Source organism: Patiria miniata, unplaced genomic scaffold (genome assembly GCF_015706575.1).
Source record: "Patiria miniata isolate m_02_andy unplaced genomic scaffold, ASM1570657v1 HiC_scaffold_5, whole genome shotgun sequence".
Lineage (NCBI taxonomy): Eukaryota > Metazoa > Echinodermata > Asteroidea > Valvatida > Asterinidae > Patiria > Patiria miniata.
In genome coordinates, this window is record NW_024037072.1 from 12,887,389 (window position 1) to 12,906,916 (window position 19,528).

At 38.3% G+C, this 19,528-nt stretch overlaps 1 protein-coding gene across 4 annotated transcripts; it reads right to left on the reverse strand.

Moving 5' to 3' along the window:
• Nucleotides 1-120: 120 nt before the first annotated feature.
• LOC119741944 (basigin-like) lies at nucleotides 121-18,228 on the reverse strand. 4 transcript variants are annotated; one of them, XM_038217906.1, is made up of 9 exons: nucleotides 17,968-18,228; nucleotides 13,846-13,869; nucleotides 9,631-9,651; nucleotides 8,499-8,795; nucleotides 7,905-8,059; nucleotides 6,810-6,918; nucleotides 5,913-6,215; nucleotides 4,786-4,924; nucleotides 121-1,220 (listed from the first exon to the last, which is right to left on the reverse strand). In XM_038217906.1, the coding sequence occupies exons 1-9, from the start codon at nucleotides 18,026-18,028 to the stop codon at nucleotides 1,151-1,153; spliced, it is 1,179 nt and encodes a 392-aa protein (XP_038073834.1). In that variant the 5' UTR covers nucleotides 18,029-18,228; the 3' UTR covers nucleotides 121-1,150. The 4 variants fall into 4 exon arrangements, with proteins under 4 accessions (XP_038073834.1, XP_038073836.1, XP_038073835.1 ...); XM_038217908.1 differs by lacking the exon at nucleotides 13,846-13,869; XM_038217907.1 differs by lacking the exon at nucleotides 9,631-9,651.
• Between the last annotated feature and the right edge of the window lie 1,300 nt (nucleotides 18,229-19,528).

Below are 19,528 nucleotides of genomic sequence, written 5' to 3' on the forward strand. Positions count from 1 at the left end.
ATAACAACGTATAGTAAAAAAAAGAACAAAATGTGCATATATATATCATCATATGTTATACAACCCTCTACTGCAATTAAATTATGCATACAACACGTCATTTGTTTCAGTGTGCAGAAGTCACGGTTCACTATCTTTGCATGTAAATGGATATTTGTTCGACTCCTGAATTGTGACCTTTGCCATATTTCCGGATGGTGGATTATATGGATATCGTGCGATAAATTTAAAATACATGTAGGCAACAGCTCTGCCATGTGCTCCAATGGAATATTTATAAAAAAAAAACCTGAATCTCGACATGTTATGTGTTAATACTGATAATGAGCGATAACCTGTTACATATAATATGGAACCTCAATATTGAGTTTTGCCCCTATAACATGTATAAAATACATTGGGAAGGGGCAAAGCTTAACATCGGATGACCTTTTAATCGTTTGCACGTCTCATTAATTTTCAGATTATTGCATTTTCACATGTAAGAATTGACCATTTTCAAAAAGTGTTCATAAATACAGCATACATGTACATGTATGTTCCTTTTTCCAACATTCGTTTTTTCCCTTTTAAACATGACTGATCCACAAATGAAAGGCAAATGATTTGGTTCGTGGGAATAAAATCTTCTTTCGAAAATATTCTAGAGAGAGTTGCAAGTATAAGTACCAAATGTGGCCTTCAGGACAAGATTTCATTCAAATTTTCGAATTTATGTTGCAAAAAAGCACAGGGGTTGCAATTTGGTGTTTTATAGTGAGTATTTTTTTTTAGTCTTTTCAGTTTTGAGGATGACAATACATGAACAATCTCCGTAACCACAGATAAAAGCTCTACTGTAAATCTGATTATCTTACTTTTGGGGACAATTGTTGATGTGGGTAAGCAATTACATCATGATCATTGAGATATCTAGAATAATACGAAAACTGTGTTAAATTTAACAGGTTTTTTTTCTTCACATTTTGGTAAGGTTTACAGAGAAAATTTCTGGTGATATTAACCCCCTATATGGAACTAAACCCGCCGCTAGAATTTCAAGGGGTGATTTATTGGTTGGTATTATGATACTGGTTTACCAAAGTCTGCTTTATTGAGGATGTATCTGCTGTGCGCAAGTCTGCTTCGTTGACCACGCCCTTTTGATGAGTCAGGGTTTGCTACTCCTCATGCGCATGTCTCCTTCGCCATCAAGACTTATCTTCTCCTTCTCTTTGATCCTGAAAAATTACACAAAATGTCCCATAAATACTACAAATAGGCCAAAGGAAAAATTGTGTGTTTAAAACTACAGTCCATCATTTGCACCTTATCCAAAAAGTAACTGGTGAAATTACTGTTGAAAAGCATACTTGGCTTAAAGATTGTAAAGGGATAAACTCCCTGTGAAATTATTCTTTCTGGCAAGCTGTTGTTTTGGAGAAAACAATGAAAGAAGGCCATTTCCAACGATGCGTCTAAAGACACATTCTTGGAAATTTCCGTTAGTAGTTTGTTTTTTATTTTTGCAAAGCCCGCGCAAGCATTGACACGATGCACTTGCGCGGTTGCTATAATTCATCAGTTAAGTGCGCGACATCGCGTGGCTGCAATTGGCTGAATGACAATGTGTCCCGGACGCTGAATTCGGGCACAATTCAAAACATGACTCTGCAACTTTTGATTTGAAATTGAGATCCTAGAATATTGGTGTTTTTTTTGTGATATACAGCATTCACTGAGCAAACACCTTATCAGGTTTAAGCACCTGTCTTTAGATTTAAAGTACTTTTGTTGCTTCAAACGAACATAATGCACAAATTACAAATGATGTACTCTATCTTTAAGGTATTGTACTTAGAATTATCCAGGTAGGTAGGATGGTAAATATTTGTATTATGTTACTTTTTTATGTTTGTATATTGGTCTTTTATATTCACTTTAGGACACCTTTAACAAATTTTTAATTAACCGTTTAATTCTTTAATTTACCAATAACACAAAACCTGCATAGGCATTTCAATTTGTGCTCAAATGTGGCAATAACAAGTTTGAGGTCGGCAATTTGGTACTGTAGGTTGGATGGGTTGAGTTATCATATGCATAAATTGTGGCCTTATGCCTTAAAAAAACAAAAGATAAACAGGAACAGTATCACTCACGAAAAAAAACCCACAAATACCGCAGGGTTATATATAACAGGCATGCAACTGGGAAATCACAAAAAAAAGAGGAAATTCAAATTTTTCCCAGACTTTGTACAGTGTTTTTCTATTTTCAATGGCACACATGGGAAGTAAAAAAAGAGGAAATCAGCTGATCCGAGGAAAAGTTGCATGCCTGATATAAATGCGAATGAGGCATTACCAGAATTAACACAAATACACAGAATACTGATATGGTTCCCAAATATCTAAAAGACTTTACTCAATTATCAAAAAGTTGGTAACCCGAATATTTTTTCCCCTTTGAAATGCGAGTCCTGATTTAGAAATTGTAACAAAGTGTGGTATGCACAGCTTCATGTTTTAACAAGGGAAAGGAAATCCTTTACCTTTTTGTAGAATAAAACTTTGAAACAAAATTTAGGGGATTTGCATTCAACAGAATTGCAACTGAGAATTTAGAAAAAAAATGAGGAAACTCCGAACCACACAAGACTTTGTACAGTATTTTTCAATTTGTAATGGCATTCATGAGAAGTCAAAAACGAGGAAATCAGCGGATCTGAGGAAAAGTTGCATGCTTGATTCAAATGCTGAAGAAGAGTGAATAATATTTTGTTATTCACAGAATTTTTGACATTTCATCTGAATTTTGGTGTTAACAAAATGATCCCGACCAAAGAAAAAAGAGGACAAAAATAAGCATTGCGTTGAGTTCAGTGTTTGAGTGTTTCAAATAAGCTATGATGCAGTGTTCCGACACAAACCCATGTATGTCAGACGAAGTCACTATCAAAATATCCCCTACCACACAGAAATATACCAGCAACACCTACATGTACCAATAGAAATACTATCCCTTTGAAATCAAATATATCTTTCCCATTTTTAATGTATGAATAAATATCAATGTGTTATTAATGTAAATTGTATTCACAACTCTGCCACTGGCGGTGAAGAGTGCAATTAAAATAAACAATTTATAATATTAACATCTGTGTCTATGATCACCATCAGGATATTATTACAATGAACAGATGGAATATTCTGTGCTGGTCAGACGTAAGGCTTTACCTTACGAACGTTGTATTGATGCTAAAGTGTTTCAAACAGCTGGATCCATCGGATCATTAGGCATGACCTTTTGTCGTACAGGAAACAACAAACAAACACCCGGGAACATGTAATTTAACACTTGAACTGTTTTTTAACTTGTAAACAGGAAGTTAACAGCTCATTTCCTCCGGATTAAATAACGGGTTGTTGGAATAGGAGTCAGTGACGTCAACGGCAAATACCATGAAAAGTCATTCAAGTTATGATTTAAAATGAACATAAATTATATTCAAACTGTTCATATTGTCAAATTTGTATTAAACATACTATCGTAAAGTACCGGTATCTCCCACTTGGGCGACATTTCAGCATCAAAGTTATACCTTTGGGAGACGTGGAATTACGGAGACATTTCAATGTCTTCCTAATGCCTCAGCTCCTGTTAAGAGGCAAATTTTATTGTCGCAAATACGTAGGCTAGATCGATTGCTCGAGGTCCAATTAGTAAAATTACCAAACATTTGTGGGGGTAAGATAAGGTAAAATCTACTGTTAAACAGCTCTATGAAATTGAGTCGAGGCTCAAACCCCTAACTTTTTGTCATGGGGCTTTCCGGAAGGGGTAAAAATACAAGATGCAAAAGGGGTAAGTTATTGTGTCATAAAGCGTCAGACGATGAAATTAGGGTCAGACATCTGACATTTGTTTTGAACTATACTTGTCCAAACAAATGTCACATGAACGATTGTGAGGCAAAACGAAACAGACCTGGGCGGAGGCCAAAGTGAGAATTTGTGGGTATTAGCAAAGGTACTGTTTGTTGCACTTCAATCGGACATTCCCTTGACAAGTTATGGCTGTTAAAAGTTAGCATTCATCAACATGTCAAAAAAGTGAACAACTGAGAAAAAGGCCTTTAATTAACCTTGAAGTTTTGTAGTCATGAAAATGACAGATTCCAGGTGTTTTACCTTCACTGCACTTTTATTCCAAAAGTTTCATATTATTTCTGTAAAATATGTGCAGAAGTGATCAAAAAATGACAAATACCACCAATAAAAATGAAAATCAAAAAAATCACCCCCATTCGTTTTGTCTTCATTTTTCTCCACTACGGCCTCAGCCCAGTTCTGCCTCATTTTACCAGAACGCCTCACAATTATCAAATGGAAGTGTTCAAACAAATTGTTTTGTACATGTAACAGCTCATACTTCACAGTCCTAATTCATTCTTTGCCAAGCATTAAATGTGTCACTTGCACCCCTTGAAGCATGATTTATAAATATATGTACAGTCGACTCTCGTTCGTACAAACACTGTTAATACAAATTCTGGTTATAGCAAACACAAAGCCTTGGTCCCAACTGTGCATTTGTGTGCACATTGAATGGGACTGATGTTCCTCTCAATACAAAATTCTGATATAACAAACAATTTGGCTAGGTACGGCCGAGTTTGTACTAACGTGAGTCAACTGTATTCCAAGTAACTGAGTGTCAATAAGTCGAGCAGTCAGTGAGTCAGGCGCTTTGGGTCCAGTACAATCAATCCCAAACTGACTGGTTAGAAAAATGAAAACTTACGGTTCAGCAGCTTCGTCCTCTTCATCTTCTTCACCGATGTCGTCTCCTTGAGTGCACTTCTCATGGATGAAGATGATGATAATGAGAAGGATGACTTCACTCATTATACCAATGAAGGGCCACAGGGCAGCTAGACGATCTGGAAAATAAAAACGACAAGTCTACTGAAGCTGGTCCCAGAGTGCACACATTTTGTGTTCATTGATTAAAGGGAATGTTCAACATTTGCTTTGGCTGCAATTTTCAGAAATAAATGGATTTGGAGGATAAGTATGTTAAAGCAAATATTGTTAAAATGACTTGTTTCACGTTTTGGGCTTGTAGGTGCTGGAAAAACCAAGAAAACCAATCGTGTTCTTGCAGTCTGGTTCCCCGACCCCACATATGAAACGGAGCAATTTATAGACTTTTGAGGAATTGTAAGGTCAGAGAATCAGTCTAGCAGACTTGTACACCTGCACAGGTGTGTAATCAATTGCAAAGAAAATGCGAAATAACTAATTATGAACAATTCGGAGCAGTTTTTGAAAAATCGCCAGTTCAAGAAAAAAATTTCCAACGCTGGTCAGCCGACCAGCGTTGGAAAAATACCATTTTTCTTGAACATGTCAGCACACCAGGAGCCATGATTTTACAGGATGCTTTAGACTGTCATTCACTAACAATCCAGCAAGGTATTTCGTGATAATTTTATCATTTCATTTGTGATGTTTGCAAATGTTGTATCTTCCCTTTAAAATGGCTATTCACTGGAGGTCGTTTTAAGAAAGACCTTTTAAAAACAACTTAAAACCTATCCGAGTTTAAGGCTCAAATGAAGCTCATATGCCTTGTAATTTTAAAGCTAACCCCCTTGAGTGATTTACTAGGACCTTTTCTCACTCTTGCAAAATCCAACACAATATGGTAACTCAACACCCAAACTGTTGGACTGATTATGGTGGTACACCTGACCCCATGTAAAGCATGATCAGCTTAGTGCAGTTCTCACTCCAACAGATTCCAACAAAACATGCAGTTGGATTTTGAAGGGTTGGGGTGGTTAGGGTTGAGACGATAAATTTTAAGAAAAGTTTCCAGTATATTTATTAGATCCTCGTAACCACAGAAACAACACTCTTACGTACCTCTCACCCTCAACTGTATGGTATGCTGGACTGTTGTCACACTGCTCACTGCTGTGCATGTGTAGTTGCCAGTGTCGTTAAAGACCACGTTGGTCATATGGAGCACGGAGCCGATATCCCACTTGGATTTCCTGATCTCAAAGCGGCCCCCTTCCTCAACGTCGCTGACGACAGGCACATTGTCGATCTTCCAAGAGAACTCGGGGTTTGGATCCTCCTTGTCAAGAATGGCAATGCACTCAAAGCGAGCACGTTCACCTTCAGTGAACTTGATGGAGTTAGGAGCCTTCAGTCTCAATACACCTGTCAGGAAAATAGTAATGAAATGCCACCGTCAATCAAATGGTTACTTTACATTACATTGTCATTACAAATTGTCTATATCACAATGAGCTGCATGTAAGTCATTTTAGTGCACCATGAAGTGATTAATATTATTTTTTGCTGCACCACCGAGTGATGCATCATGTCACTTTGTGGTGCGGCAACTATCCATGATATTTAACTTTGCGGAGCCATCGACAAAGTATACAAATTAATCACCTTGCAAGAGAAATCATAGAACCTTCTATTCAACAAACACAAATTGGCAGAAACAGGCAACCATGACCACGCAAATTACAATATACCATCAAACAAATTCAAAAAAACAACTGATGATCTAGTTCAAAGAACTGCAATCAAGTGCAATGATTTGTGAAAATAAACCAGAATGAAAATCCTGCTGTTTTCACAACAGTAACCTTGTGTTTTTTCCAAACATATTTTAAAATAAAAACAATTATAACATGTCCTCACTTCATTAAAATTAAAAGAATGGTTGCTATAACATAAGGTCAAACAGAAATGTTTACTTGATTTAAACCATTCAACGTACAAGTACAAGTTTTCACTTACCCCCAACAGTAATATTACCGGAAACCTCTTTGCCTTCATAGAAAGCAGAGCAATAATAAGGACCGCGATCTTTTTTTACGTTAGCCGCCTTGATGGTCATGGTAGAACCCTAAATCAGAAAGATAAGAGTGACAAGAGTGCATAAAGTGTTATTAAGTCAATTCAGAATGTCTGTATCGTATCACAAATGTTTGGTTCGTGAATAACAAACACAGAAAATCCTGTAATTCGGAGATGAAACTGGCATATGGGGAAAAGAAAATCGGAAAATAGACCGAACTGAAATACGTGTCCAAAATCTGGGCCGCCCTGCGGTATGTACATGTACCGTATGTACAATACACTTTATGCTCAATTTCCAGACAGGCCTCTTTTTTTTTCTTTTTTTCTTTTATAAATCCAAACGAAATTACACTTTAAATAATATCAAATATTGTGAACAATCACATATTCGTTGGAAAAGTCAAAAAGACGAATTTCCAATTAGAATCGGAAAAGTTTCATCTCTGATAATTGTAGGGGACTTATATCGCTCAAAACCATAGCGCTCCTTATCATTCGGCTGATTTTAATTTCAAAAAATGAAATACATGTAAGTACGTAGGAAAAACTACAATGACCCTCATTAAATTTTCTGATTAAATATTAATTCTCTATACTAATACAATTTCATTACATGGCAATTATTTTTGTTTCTGGCATTTACGGTTGTTTTTAATTGTCTCGCATCTCTGTCCATCTGTGTATAGACCTTTTTCATGCTGCCAACATTTCAGTCATGTTCCCTGCATCCAATAACAGTACTGAATGATAATGCTTTTTGTGCAAAAAGGAACCAGACTGTTTTCCTTTCAGCCTCGCTTCGTTTACATTGATTTGAATTGGAAAAAATCATGATGACCGCAACATGATAATGGTCTGTCTGTTGGTTGTTCTCTACGAGCATTGCATATTAAAAAAAAACATACTTTGCTTGTGTTTCCAATATTTTTTGCCTTTTGTGCTGCTGTATTTTTCATAGAAGTGTGGAATTACATATTACATATTGAATTGAATTTCATTTTACATAACCTCCAAACAGTGGAAGACACCAACCTCAATTTCAATCTGAGGCAGAGTTTTGGAAGGGAGCTCGGTGGTTCCCTTCTTCCAGGTGACGTTATATGAAGGGTCTCCCTTCACTAAGCAAGTGAACTTCTTATCGGTCTCTCCGTCGATCACACGACTGCCGTTGATTTCCACAACACCCTCTTTAGATACGAAACAAATACAAATATTGGTGTATAGTCCAACGTCAATTCAGTATTGTGTTTTTGTCCTCACCTACTTATACTCAGTGTTGTTAAAGTAATTGCAAGAAAAAATTCACTCGGGTGGGACTCGAACCCACGACCTCCTGCTTACTAGGGCAGACGCCTTACCACTCGATTAGCGAGCTTGCCGGGGTCGGTTGGCTGGTACGAATCTGATTTTGGTTTCTTCAAATTTTGTAGTTATGTTTTTTAAATTTTATTCACAAACATGTATGATTTGAAATGCAAGTCTTAAATACTTGTAAGTTTGCAAAAAAAACTTCTTTTTCACAAGTATCTCCACATGTCCAGTTGTCCTCCAAAGTTAGTACACATGCATACTGTGTTCATGTACATAATGTGCTTTTAGTCACATGACAGTGCTATTAAGTCTCACCATAAGTCACTTCCAAGATACCAGTTGACCGGCCAGTTCCATAGTCGCATTGATAGTGTCCTTCAGAGGCCACCTTTATGTCCAAGATCCTCAGTATATTGTGGATGGTGTCGTTCTCACTTGGTACAGTGGCTACCTCAAACCCGGGGGTATTTGCATTGATTTCAAACAATTCATTGCCCGCGGCATCGTCTTTCTTCCAGGAGATTTCACTGCCTTCTTCAACGGTTGCCATACAGTGGAATTCCACATCGGTGCCTACAATGCCTAGGATCTGAGACGGTGCAACCGACGGTGCTACAAAACAATACAAACAAAAGTATTACATTTTAGAGATTTCTCTCAACATACATGTTGTAAATATGTCAATTAAATTTCATTTCATTGGTTTTACTGGTAAAATAGAAAAAGAAAACACCAAAACAATCATTTGAAAAAGACGGATGGACAGTTTTATGTGTCACCTTGCATGTCTCTTAGGACTTTTTTGTAAGTTTGATTCCATCAGTGTCAATGAAAGTACAAATATTTACTCATGCGCATTGCAAAGAGACAAAGCACTGTTCCCAGTCAGGGCACTCAAGATAAATTGTAAGCCCGCCCCATTCTCCGCCCCCCCCCCCCCCCCCCCCCGCCCCCCCATTTCCAAAGAAAATCCACTTTAAGACAAAAGTTAAAAGATAAACTTCTAGTTAAGAGGTTAGAGATGAGAAAGTCATGCACAGAAGAGAAGTCACATACCAGTACGCGTTCATCTAAATCTAAACATGGAAACAAACAAAAACAGAGCCAAATTCTTCAACTTTAAGTTTTGTACCTTTTTTGGCCTTTCCCATAACCAAACAGGTCCAAATAAAGCTGCTTCTTTTCATTCCCAACATAAAAGTGCTCCCCCCCCCCCCCAAAAAAAAGTTATTAAAATCACTCATAAAATTGTGTATAACAAACAAACTGAAAAGAAACATGTTGGGTATACGGCAATACACAACATTTTTATTAGAAAGACACAAAAAAAGACACACTTTTCAAAATTAGTTATCTGAAAACTATTTTCTGAATAGAAAAAATAACAAATTGAAATTGTACAACTGGGATGCATACATGTACACCAATACTATGGCATCTATCTTACCATCTATATCATCAGGAGGTTCTAAATTAGCAAGAGATAGAAATGAAAGATATGAGCAAGACATCCAATGAATGGATACAATTACATTCATGAAATGCACAGACCACCAACTGCAGAAATGATGAGCTTTTAAACATGTACTTTAATACCCACAACACTTAAGGTATTATCGCTCGGAAAATTCCTAAATGGGCAATGTCACACTAATGTGCCCAAAAGTGTGACATTTGAGAAGACCTAAAGTTTTTTTATGATAAAACTACGATCTTGGTCTCTCAATTTTTGCTGTAAACATTGCAAGCTTCGAACAGATATCCTCACCTGCAAATGATATAACTGGTTTTGTATTTTACAAAAAAAAGTGGATATTGTTTAAAAGTGTTGCGTATGGAACGAAGGACAGACATTATAGATAAAGTCACAAAGTAAGCAAAAAATTTAATGATTCCCTAATGTTGACTTATTTAAAAAGATGTACCCTGGAGGAATGCTATCAGTCAAAACCTAGAAAACTCAGAGTCAATGTGAAGAATAATTTGATTTTTTATAATCAGGATTTATACGTACGAAAAGACTGGACATTTGTCACAAATTGTCTGTCCCTGTTCGTACGTAACCCTAATCAGTAATCGCATCATACATTTGAAGCGGGTGTGAAAACTCTTATATTTTCGCTTGATAACAATGTAAAATGGCTTAATATACAATGTCACTGGAAGTGCCTATAAGAAACTGAATTTGTCCTAGGCACCCTTTTCCTTGCAGTGTGTATTTGGTGGCCCACCTTGATATCAACAAGGACAGACAGGACAAAAACATGAAAAGGCCTTGAATTCCCCCTTTGTGTTGTGCCTTTTCGGTGCATTCTTCGTACTTAAACCCTTTCACTTTGTGACGACCAAAACATTTGCTGCCCCGTCCGGTCCCCGGCCTTAAAAGTTAATGCATGGCCCGGCAGCATGCGCCGGGGAATGACAACATTTTCCCGCTACACGTGACGTGAGAGAGTATGCAACCCACCGTGTGTTGTCTGACTGGAGCGTTACAAATCTTGCTTTTGTGGAAACAGTTGCTGATTTGTTTTGCCCTAAGACTATTAAACAGGTCCCGTTTTACCTCAAAACTTATCAAATTTGTGTGATTACTAGCGAGTAGTTACGTTGAAAGTTCAAGTTTCGATCGTAACTTTCTTCGAAAAATCAAAACCAAAGATCTTGTCCTGTAGCGCCGTAGGAAACGATGCTGACATTTTCATGGGCGAATCCACTAATTTTGCAAGGGGTGATTCAGTCCCCTTTTTTAGTTTTACATCGTTTCTTGAATACATTTCAAGAAAAAATATATATATATATTGAGACGTTGAACAACTTATTATCTAATAAAGAAATATTTCGAACACCATAACAAGTATTAGTCGTCATTTTTCTTTTTTGAATCAGCGGAAATATTGGTAATTATTGTTCCCAAGAAAGAACACCACCCCTTCATTACCACAAATGGTGTGGTCCGCTGGGGAATTAAGCATGCTGCATGGCAGCAGCTGCACTAGTATCACGATGGAGGAATCCTCCATGGTATCACGTACGGCTGGTCGCAAGCGTCTAAGACAGCTTTCACCGTACTTTTTACCACTCGGTTTTGGTTTCGGTTTGTTAATAACTTTATTAATTGATAATTCATTTCAGCAACACATCTCTTCTTGTACCAGTACATTAAATACACATGTGAATCTTATTTTTATTCTTCAAGGCTCGGCGTATAAGCCGCCCTGCGTATAAGCCGCAGTAACCATTTTCATGGGCAAAATGAACTATAAGCCGCGGCTTATATTCCGAAAATTACGGTACATGAAATGCATGCACCACCTGAAGAAAACGGACATGACGGAGAGTCCGCATGAACTTTTCACGTGTGTGCGCTCGGAAAAGTGAGACTTCAACTCTTCGCATTATTATTTTTACATTTCATGCTTCTCATGCATCGCAGTTGCTTGCAATTTTGTTTTGGTGCACTGCCGCTGTTATTTATTATATTATTATTAATAATATCGATATCAAACATTCGTACCGATATATCGTATCGTGAACAAATGTATCGCGATGCACCGATATATCGATGTATCGTTTCAGCTTTAGTCGAGAATGCAATGTGCAGGCTAGGGTAGTAGTGTTGAGAATCAGATAATACCGGTACATCACGGGGAGTTGATTTGCATAATATGCGGCACAATGCTTTAGACATTGTAGGGGCCTCTGTGAATGTACAGTGATAGTAATCCAATGAAAACATAGTCATTCACATACCAGTTTTCATGGGTTGCTACATGTTACCATTCAACACTTCAGACTCAAGAACCATGGAGTTTAAAGGGAATATACAACATTTGCAAACATCGAAAAAAAAAACTACCAAGTTTTTGCGAAATACCTTAATAGGATGTTGGTAAATGACAGCCTGAAGCATCCTGTAAAATTATGGCACCTGGTATACTGTCATTTTCAAGAAAAGTGGTATTTTTGTATCAATTTCCAACGCTGATCGGCCGATCAGCGTTGGAAACAACTGGCTTTTTTTCAAATACTGGCCCCAATTGACCATTGCACTTGTTTGCAATCGATTACAAACCTATGAACAAGTACGAGCCAGCTAGACTGGTTCCCTGACCTTACAATTCCCCAATGTATGTAAACTGCTCTGTTTCTTCTTATATGGAGTCAGGGAACCAGACTACAGGAAAATGATCGTTTTTCTTGGTTTTTATAGCATTTTCGAACCCAAAACCTCCAAAAAGTCAGTGCAACTATATTTGCTTTATATTTCCAACCCCCCAATTCCATCCATTTCTGAAAATTACAGCAAAAGCAAATGATGTATATTCCCTTTAATAAGTCTGGAAGCTAGATGTACATGTGTAAAGCCAATGTAGTCTGCGCCCACCAATAATCTATTGGATTCAACATGTGAAATGTCCTTGAAACAGGGCACTTAACAATGGTCCACTGGCCGAGTACACAGATAGCCCATTTATAACCAACTTGTACCATAAACCTGAACAGCACATGCCCTCAGCGATAGAGAAAAAGTAAGCTTTTGTCCTCCAAGAGTGATTATGAATACCAACTACCGGTACCTATCCAACAAAATTAAAATCGAATGAAAAATTTCAAAATTCCAAGGTAACAGGGAACAAAACACTCACACTTCGGACCCTTAATTAATAGAATGACCCAAATGTACAGGATGCAACATGCCGTTCAAACCCATAACCTACATGTACTGTACTAGTACTTCCTAGGTTTATAAAATACACCGTGCAAGGTGTTTGATGACACCATGTACATAAACAACTACATGAGCGTTTACAATAAAATTGCAACAAGTGTGAAAAATGTCATTACATTTTAAAGGCACCACAATGGTAGCCCTGTGTGTCCAAACAGTAGAACATGTTCATTCATGCAGTGGCGTAGCGAGGGTGGGGTCCACGACCAAAATATAGGGGGGGGGGCGGGCTAAAGGGAGGAGGGGTGTAGCCGCACACCTGCTCAATGCCCTGAACGCTGTATCTGCAAACAGGTGCGCTGTATGTGGACATGGTTTGAACCATCAGTCTCAGACCATTCTCAAACTTAACATTTAACACCCACTCCATGAAATATTTCTCACTACGCCAAATGCATACAGGTACATGTACCATAGTACATGTACATGACACACGTACACTTGTTTATGTTTAATGCCACCTTAATACTTTTGTGTGCATTTCTGTACATGTTTCCAACATGCATTTGTGCTTGTGCATACCCCGTGACCGTGTAGGAGACCTGTTCCCATAAACGCAGAAATACAAATACACAGGTACGTGTTGTTTATGTAAGGAATTACTGACCTCAATTACATGTTGACTGATGTAATGCAAGGCGCCATCTTGTTGGGACAATGCCTTGCCACAGGTACATGTACTACATGTAGTATAGCAGCCACCATTTTGGGGTTTTTGCAAATTTAATGCTGCATTCAAATTAACCTTTCATAATATTACACAGGTTGTTTTGGCATGTTTTTGTCATGATACATCACTTAGACTAGTTTTTGTGATTAGTTGCCAGACATTTTATGATGTATGCACTAAGCCAGAACAATCAATTTAATGAAAATCAAATATCTTTTATGGGAACATGTCTCATTTCCATTATGTAAATTATTTTAACTTACCAGTAGTATTTGGAGAGGGTGTACCTATGTATGGATGTAGATGAAAGCAATTGTATAAATTTACTAGCAAAATATGCATTTTGTCCACCAAAACTTGATTTTATGATTCTGATTTTTTTTTCATAATTGGTGCAACAAATGCTGACCTACTAAAAATTTTGATATCTATTAAAAAGTAAGTGGGCTACATGCATTTGTTACAAGAATGTATACAAAATTTATACAATTAACCCTAACTGCCTTGGCCTATTTGCTAGGATGTAGCTGAATCCTGCAAAATCCTCCTATTGGCCTCACGAAAAAATAGCATAGCCTCAATTCTGCAAATTTCTCCATTATTTCTTGAATATGATCTGTGGAGGGGTGACTGACCACTGCCTGAATCCTGCAAAATCCGGCAGCAGTGGCTGTCAATATGTTGAGGCTTGGCCACTGACATCCTGGAGCAGTACAGAGGATTTCAAGCATAATCCAGGCCTATATTTATGCATGGCTGAGCGAAAACAACACAAGGTCCGGCCCAAGACCTTCACAAAGTGCACCCTATGAAATCAGTAACGCACTTTTGCCATGTAACCTCAATCCTTCAAATTCCTCCACTTTGGCAGAGAATTTTGAAGGATTCAGGGCGGTTAGGTTTAAGTAACAAATGATCAATCCTGGATATTTCAAAGATCGAGCCACTGTACTTTTTAAACAGCATCTGCTCTGAATCAAAAGCATGAGTGGAAACCACCCCCCCCCCCCCAAAAAAAGGAAAGCATTATTATGTGTATTCAAGTTAAAAATATACAGAATCCACGCTTAAATTAATAAATAAATCATCAAAAAGGTATCAATATAAAGATTTTTACAAAAAAATTTAAAACCTATAGGCTGTATACAAAAATGCAGAATTTTTAAAGTTGGGAAAGAATGAAGCGTCTTCTAATGTGTCACTTTGTCCAACATCAACGTTCAACCAACTGAGCTACTTCAAAGTACTAAAAGCGCTCTGGTTGGAAGGGCAGTTATATTTGTGATATAAATTTGCAATGGTATTTTTGCAATGCTGTAATGATAGCAGTTGCAAATCGCGTTACGGATGCCGTTACAGCTATTTTTACACTGGCCAAATACACCCTCATACATTTTTGCACACAAACTTAATTCATTCTACATAGTCAGATACCGTCTTCCCCCTTGAAACTTTTCCATTTCTAAAACATTAACCCTAACTCCCTAGGCCTTTTTGCTAGGATGTAGCCTCAATCCTGCAAAATCCTCCAATTGGCCTCATGGAAAAATAGCATATAGCCTCAATCCTGCAAATTCCTCCGTTATTTCTTGAATATGGTGCATGGAGGGATGACCACTGCCTGAATCCTGCAAAATCCTCCGGCTATGTCTGTCAATAGGCTGAGGCAGAGGCAGTGACATTCTGGAGCAGTGCGGAGGATGTCAAGTATAATCAAGGACTAAATTTATGCACGGCTGAGCATAAACAACACAAGGTCCGGCCCAAGACCTTGACACAGTGCGTACTCCGAAATCAGCAACGCACTTTTGCCATGTAACCTCAATCCTGCAAATTCCTCCAATTTGCAAAAAGGATTTTGGAGGATTCAGGGCAGTTAGGGTTAAAAAAAAAAATTCTTGATTCTCAGCACTTTTGGAGATTAAAAATAACTTAAAAGTCAATTAGGAAAGAATGTAGTAGGCCTATCCTCAAATAACTTGACAGTCGATTTAGAAAGAATGTATACCGTCAACACATCGTCAACACATGATAGTACCGTCAACACACCGTCAACACCCCCAAAACACATTCTAAATTGACAAGATTGGCATAGAACTGTAAAGCATAATCTAAAAGAAAATTTTCATCAGTTTTGGGTGTAACTTCATTCATGGAAAATGGATGTAAAATATAAAAGGGTTATGAAAATAAAATAAAGGGTTATTTCGGCTTCGTTATGATTAGCTTTTGCTGTGTCCAACGACAGACATGACAGACGATCTCGAAGAGGCTGCTGTGTATTTTATTTTTACCCCTTTTTCTTGTATTTTTTTCCAATAACTTTAATTAAAAACTGAATTTCGATATTCAGTTATTTCCTTTGACCAACCCACCCCCAATTTCGAAAAAGATCAAACATTTCTCATAATGGTATTATCCTCGCCTCGCTGCCTGCTGAGGCAACGTGGATGCCAATTTTGGAGCTGGACAGAGAGGCACATTTTCTTGAACAAAAACCTGCAATTAACCTCCTGTTTTTTAAGCAAAAATATTGTTTGTGTCCATACTTTATGGTTTAGTACATTTATTGAATGATCACTGTATGTCTAGATCTGTGCTATAGTGGTTGAATTTTCACGGATTAATTTGCAACCCAAAAAATAATTGTGAGTATCATTGATGCCCCATTACTTCGTCTTTGACATGTGGACAAGCCAGTGCTTTCAAAGATATATTTTTGTCAAGTATTTTGCGTGATTTTTGGCAACTTTTGTGGTGAACTTTGGAAATTGCAACATTGAGAATTCTTCCTTAGTGGGACGCTAGTACGACAGACTAACATCCCAAATGTCAAAAAAGGCATTCTAGCGCCCCAGTTAGTGGGACTAAATTTGTACATGTCATGCGTCGGTTGAGGGCTTCAACATGCAATGACATGTAAAAATTTACTCCTAGAACTATAGTTCTAGGAGTAGTAAAAATTCACTAGGTTGGCAACACATTCGCCTACATATCTCTTGTAAAGACTTTATCAACAAATAGCTGGAGTTACCCAGCCCTGAGTTTTATCATTGGGTTGTCATCTAGGGCTGGAGCGCATTTTTCTCAAAACTTGTAGTATTTGCAAAAAAAAATTGGAAAATGTTCAATTTTGTCCCCGTTACACACTAATTGCAACTGCAACTCACCCCAAACTTGCCTGGAATAACCATTACACAGGTCCTTGAAGTAAAAAACGATCCACGATGAAGATTCAGCCTACAATTGCAGTGAAAACAGGAGGAATAACCGCTAACTTGACAACCTTGCTGGATTGGCCAGGACCGCTATTGGTTTGTGCACAAAAAAAATTGTGTACAATGAATGGCGGTCGATTAACAGGCACAGAGAGCGATCGCTGTCAACTACTCGTTTTGCCGGCTGCGCTGGCTGTTGGCGCATGACGTCACGCGGAAGCGTAACACCCGATGACTGTTTCATGCACTAGTATAAGGTTTACCACTCGCATCACAGCTTTGGTACTGGAACCGCAACCAATAGTGCATAAAACAGTCATCGGGTGTTATGCTTCCGCGTGACGTCATGCGCCAACAGCCAGCGCAGCCGGCAAAACGAGTAGTTGACAGCGATCGCTCTCTGTGCCTGTTAATCGACCGCCATTCATTGTACACAATTTTTTTTGTGCACAAACCAATAGCGGTCCTGGCCAATCCAGCAAGGTTGTCAAGTTAGCGGTTATTCCTCCTGTTTTCACTGCAATTGTAGGCTGAATCTTCATCGTGGATCGTTTTTTACTTCAAGGACCTGTGTAATGGTTATTCCAGGCAAGTTTGGGGTGAGTTGCAGTTGCAATTAGTGTGTAACGGGGACAAAATTGAACATTTTCCAAATTTTTTTTGCAAATACTACAAGTTTTGAGAAAAATGCGCTCCAGCCCTAGATGACAACCCAATGATAAAACTCAGGGCTGGGTAACTCCAGCTAATCAACAAAGGCCTATTCCTAAACAGTTCTCACATGAAAGTATATTCTCTGAGGTACAAGATAAGCGAAAAAATGTCTTTTTTTCTGTTTCAAAAGTAGCATCAGGATGCAACATTCTTTCCGGTACATGCTATGCTTTTTCACGCATACGATGAAATGTTTATCGTTTATCGAAATATATCGTCAAATCAGCAAATCTTGATACCAAACTGGCTTATCTTGTCACAAAATTGGAAATGTTTCGCAGTCCCAGACAGGCCTACATGTCTTTTCAACATGTTTGCAATGACTAACGTTCATTGAGATATATATGATGAAAAAAGTGGAGTCAGGATGCAACATTTAAATTGGACTGTATGACTATGAAATTATGTATGTACGTACAGTCACAATTCAATTGTGTCAATACATTGACTTACCTGCTTGAACAGTGGTGCAGAGCGACACGAACACACCTACAAATAGCACCAATAATCTCATCTTTCCAGAGTTCTGTCTGCGACTGAAAAATCACCGAATCGATGCTTAATCCCTTCAAAATACAACTACCTTTAGGTCAAAAGTTGGGACCAAAACCAACGACCTAATTTAGATGACGAAGTAGAAATGTAGATTGCGAGAAAGATAGAGCACCGGGCCGGGATGATGAAGAATCGATCTACATCAAATAGTCTGATCCACAGACCTATTCTTGATGCAATGAAAAGAGGCCATGACCAGACCAGAACCTTGAAAGTCAGGTACCCACAGCGAAGCACAGTCATGACAGTATTGGAAGAGGATAGACAAGGTCACCTGCCTATGTAAATTTTATTAAACTGGTGTACTGCCCGAACATTAACAGCAACGGAAAAGTTTGACACTTCCCCCCCCCAAAAAAAAAAACCCGCAGTGGCAAAATTGCCCAAAGTAAGCATGATATAGGCCTGTGTTTCCACATTCGGAGGAAGTATTATGAAAATTATTTCTTGTATTTTAGCATTTTCCATGCTATGCGTTGAACGCATTACCAAAGACCCCAAAATTGATTAATTTGTGAGAACCGTAAAACTGGCAAAATTCATGCATCTCTATCTGTGTCAGGTTTTCACCTGTATTTTGTGTTTGTTTGTTTCATTTATTTATTCATCGAGAGTAAATGACACTCCCCCTCCCTCCCTCCCCCCCCCCCCCCCAAGGCCCGTCTTCTTTTTTCTTTGATCGTCATTAGTATACACATCATCTCTCCTTTTTTATAAGAGTTGTGTCTTTGGCACATTTCGATGAGCTTGGAACGATATAACTAAACTAGGATTTTTTTAAAATTAATTTATTCACTGATAGGCCTAAAAGATTGCCAACCAAAAACTTACACCCATAATTATGTTGCGAAGACTAGCTGATGAGGGCGCCCTGCATGGTTAACGGGTCCGGGTCCGGGTCGGTCTGGGCCGCGGTCGGGATGGGTTGTGTTACGTTTGGCCATCTACTAAGCTTACAGACTGGGATGATTTCGGGAAGCAAAAAAACCAAAACAAACAAACAAACAAAAACAGTGGCGGCGCCAGGCTCTAAAATTTTGGGGGGAAATTGGGGGGGGGGGCTATAAAAAATGCAAGTGTGGCGAGTTTTGTCATGAAGTACCAATGTTTGAATGCTTTCATTTGCCCCAAATTGTATGAATCTTAACAGCGAAGAAAATAAACATAATTAATCTGCTTGTGGATAAAGTGTTCGAAGAAAACTGGGGGGGGGGGGGGACTAAGGGGGGGGGGGCAAGGACAAAAGGGGGGGGACAAATACCCACACCCACACCCCCAGCGCCGCCGCGGAAAACAAACGACGGCCAGTCATAATTACAGGCACATTCGATTGCTCAGCATAACACAAGAGTACATGAATAGGAAACAACTTCCAACAAAATGAAAGCAATTAAACTAGGTACATGGACAACAATGAATGAAATGTTGAAGTGAGTCCCAACCATAGAACTGTATATCA

Bases quoted from the DNA above. Each gene is read 5' to 3' on its own strand.
- LOC119741944 (XM_038217906.1), bottom strand. From the start codon at position 18,028: ATGAGATTATTGGTGCTATTTGTAGGTGTGTTCGTGTCGCTCTGCACC. The intron at 6,216-6,809 runs GTAAGTGAAAAC...TTTTCCTGACAG, and splicing joins CGGTAATATTACTGTTGGGG to GTGTATTGAGACTGAAGGCT. The intron at 4,925-5,912 runs GTACGTAAGAGT...TTTATTTTCCAG, and splicing joins CATACAGTTGAGGGTGAGAG to ATCGTCTAGCTGCCCTGTGG.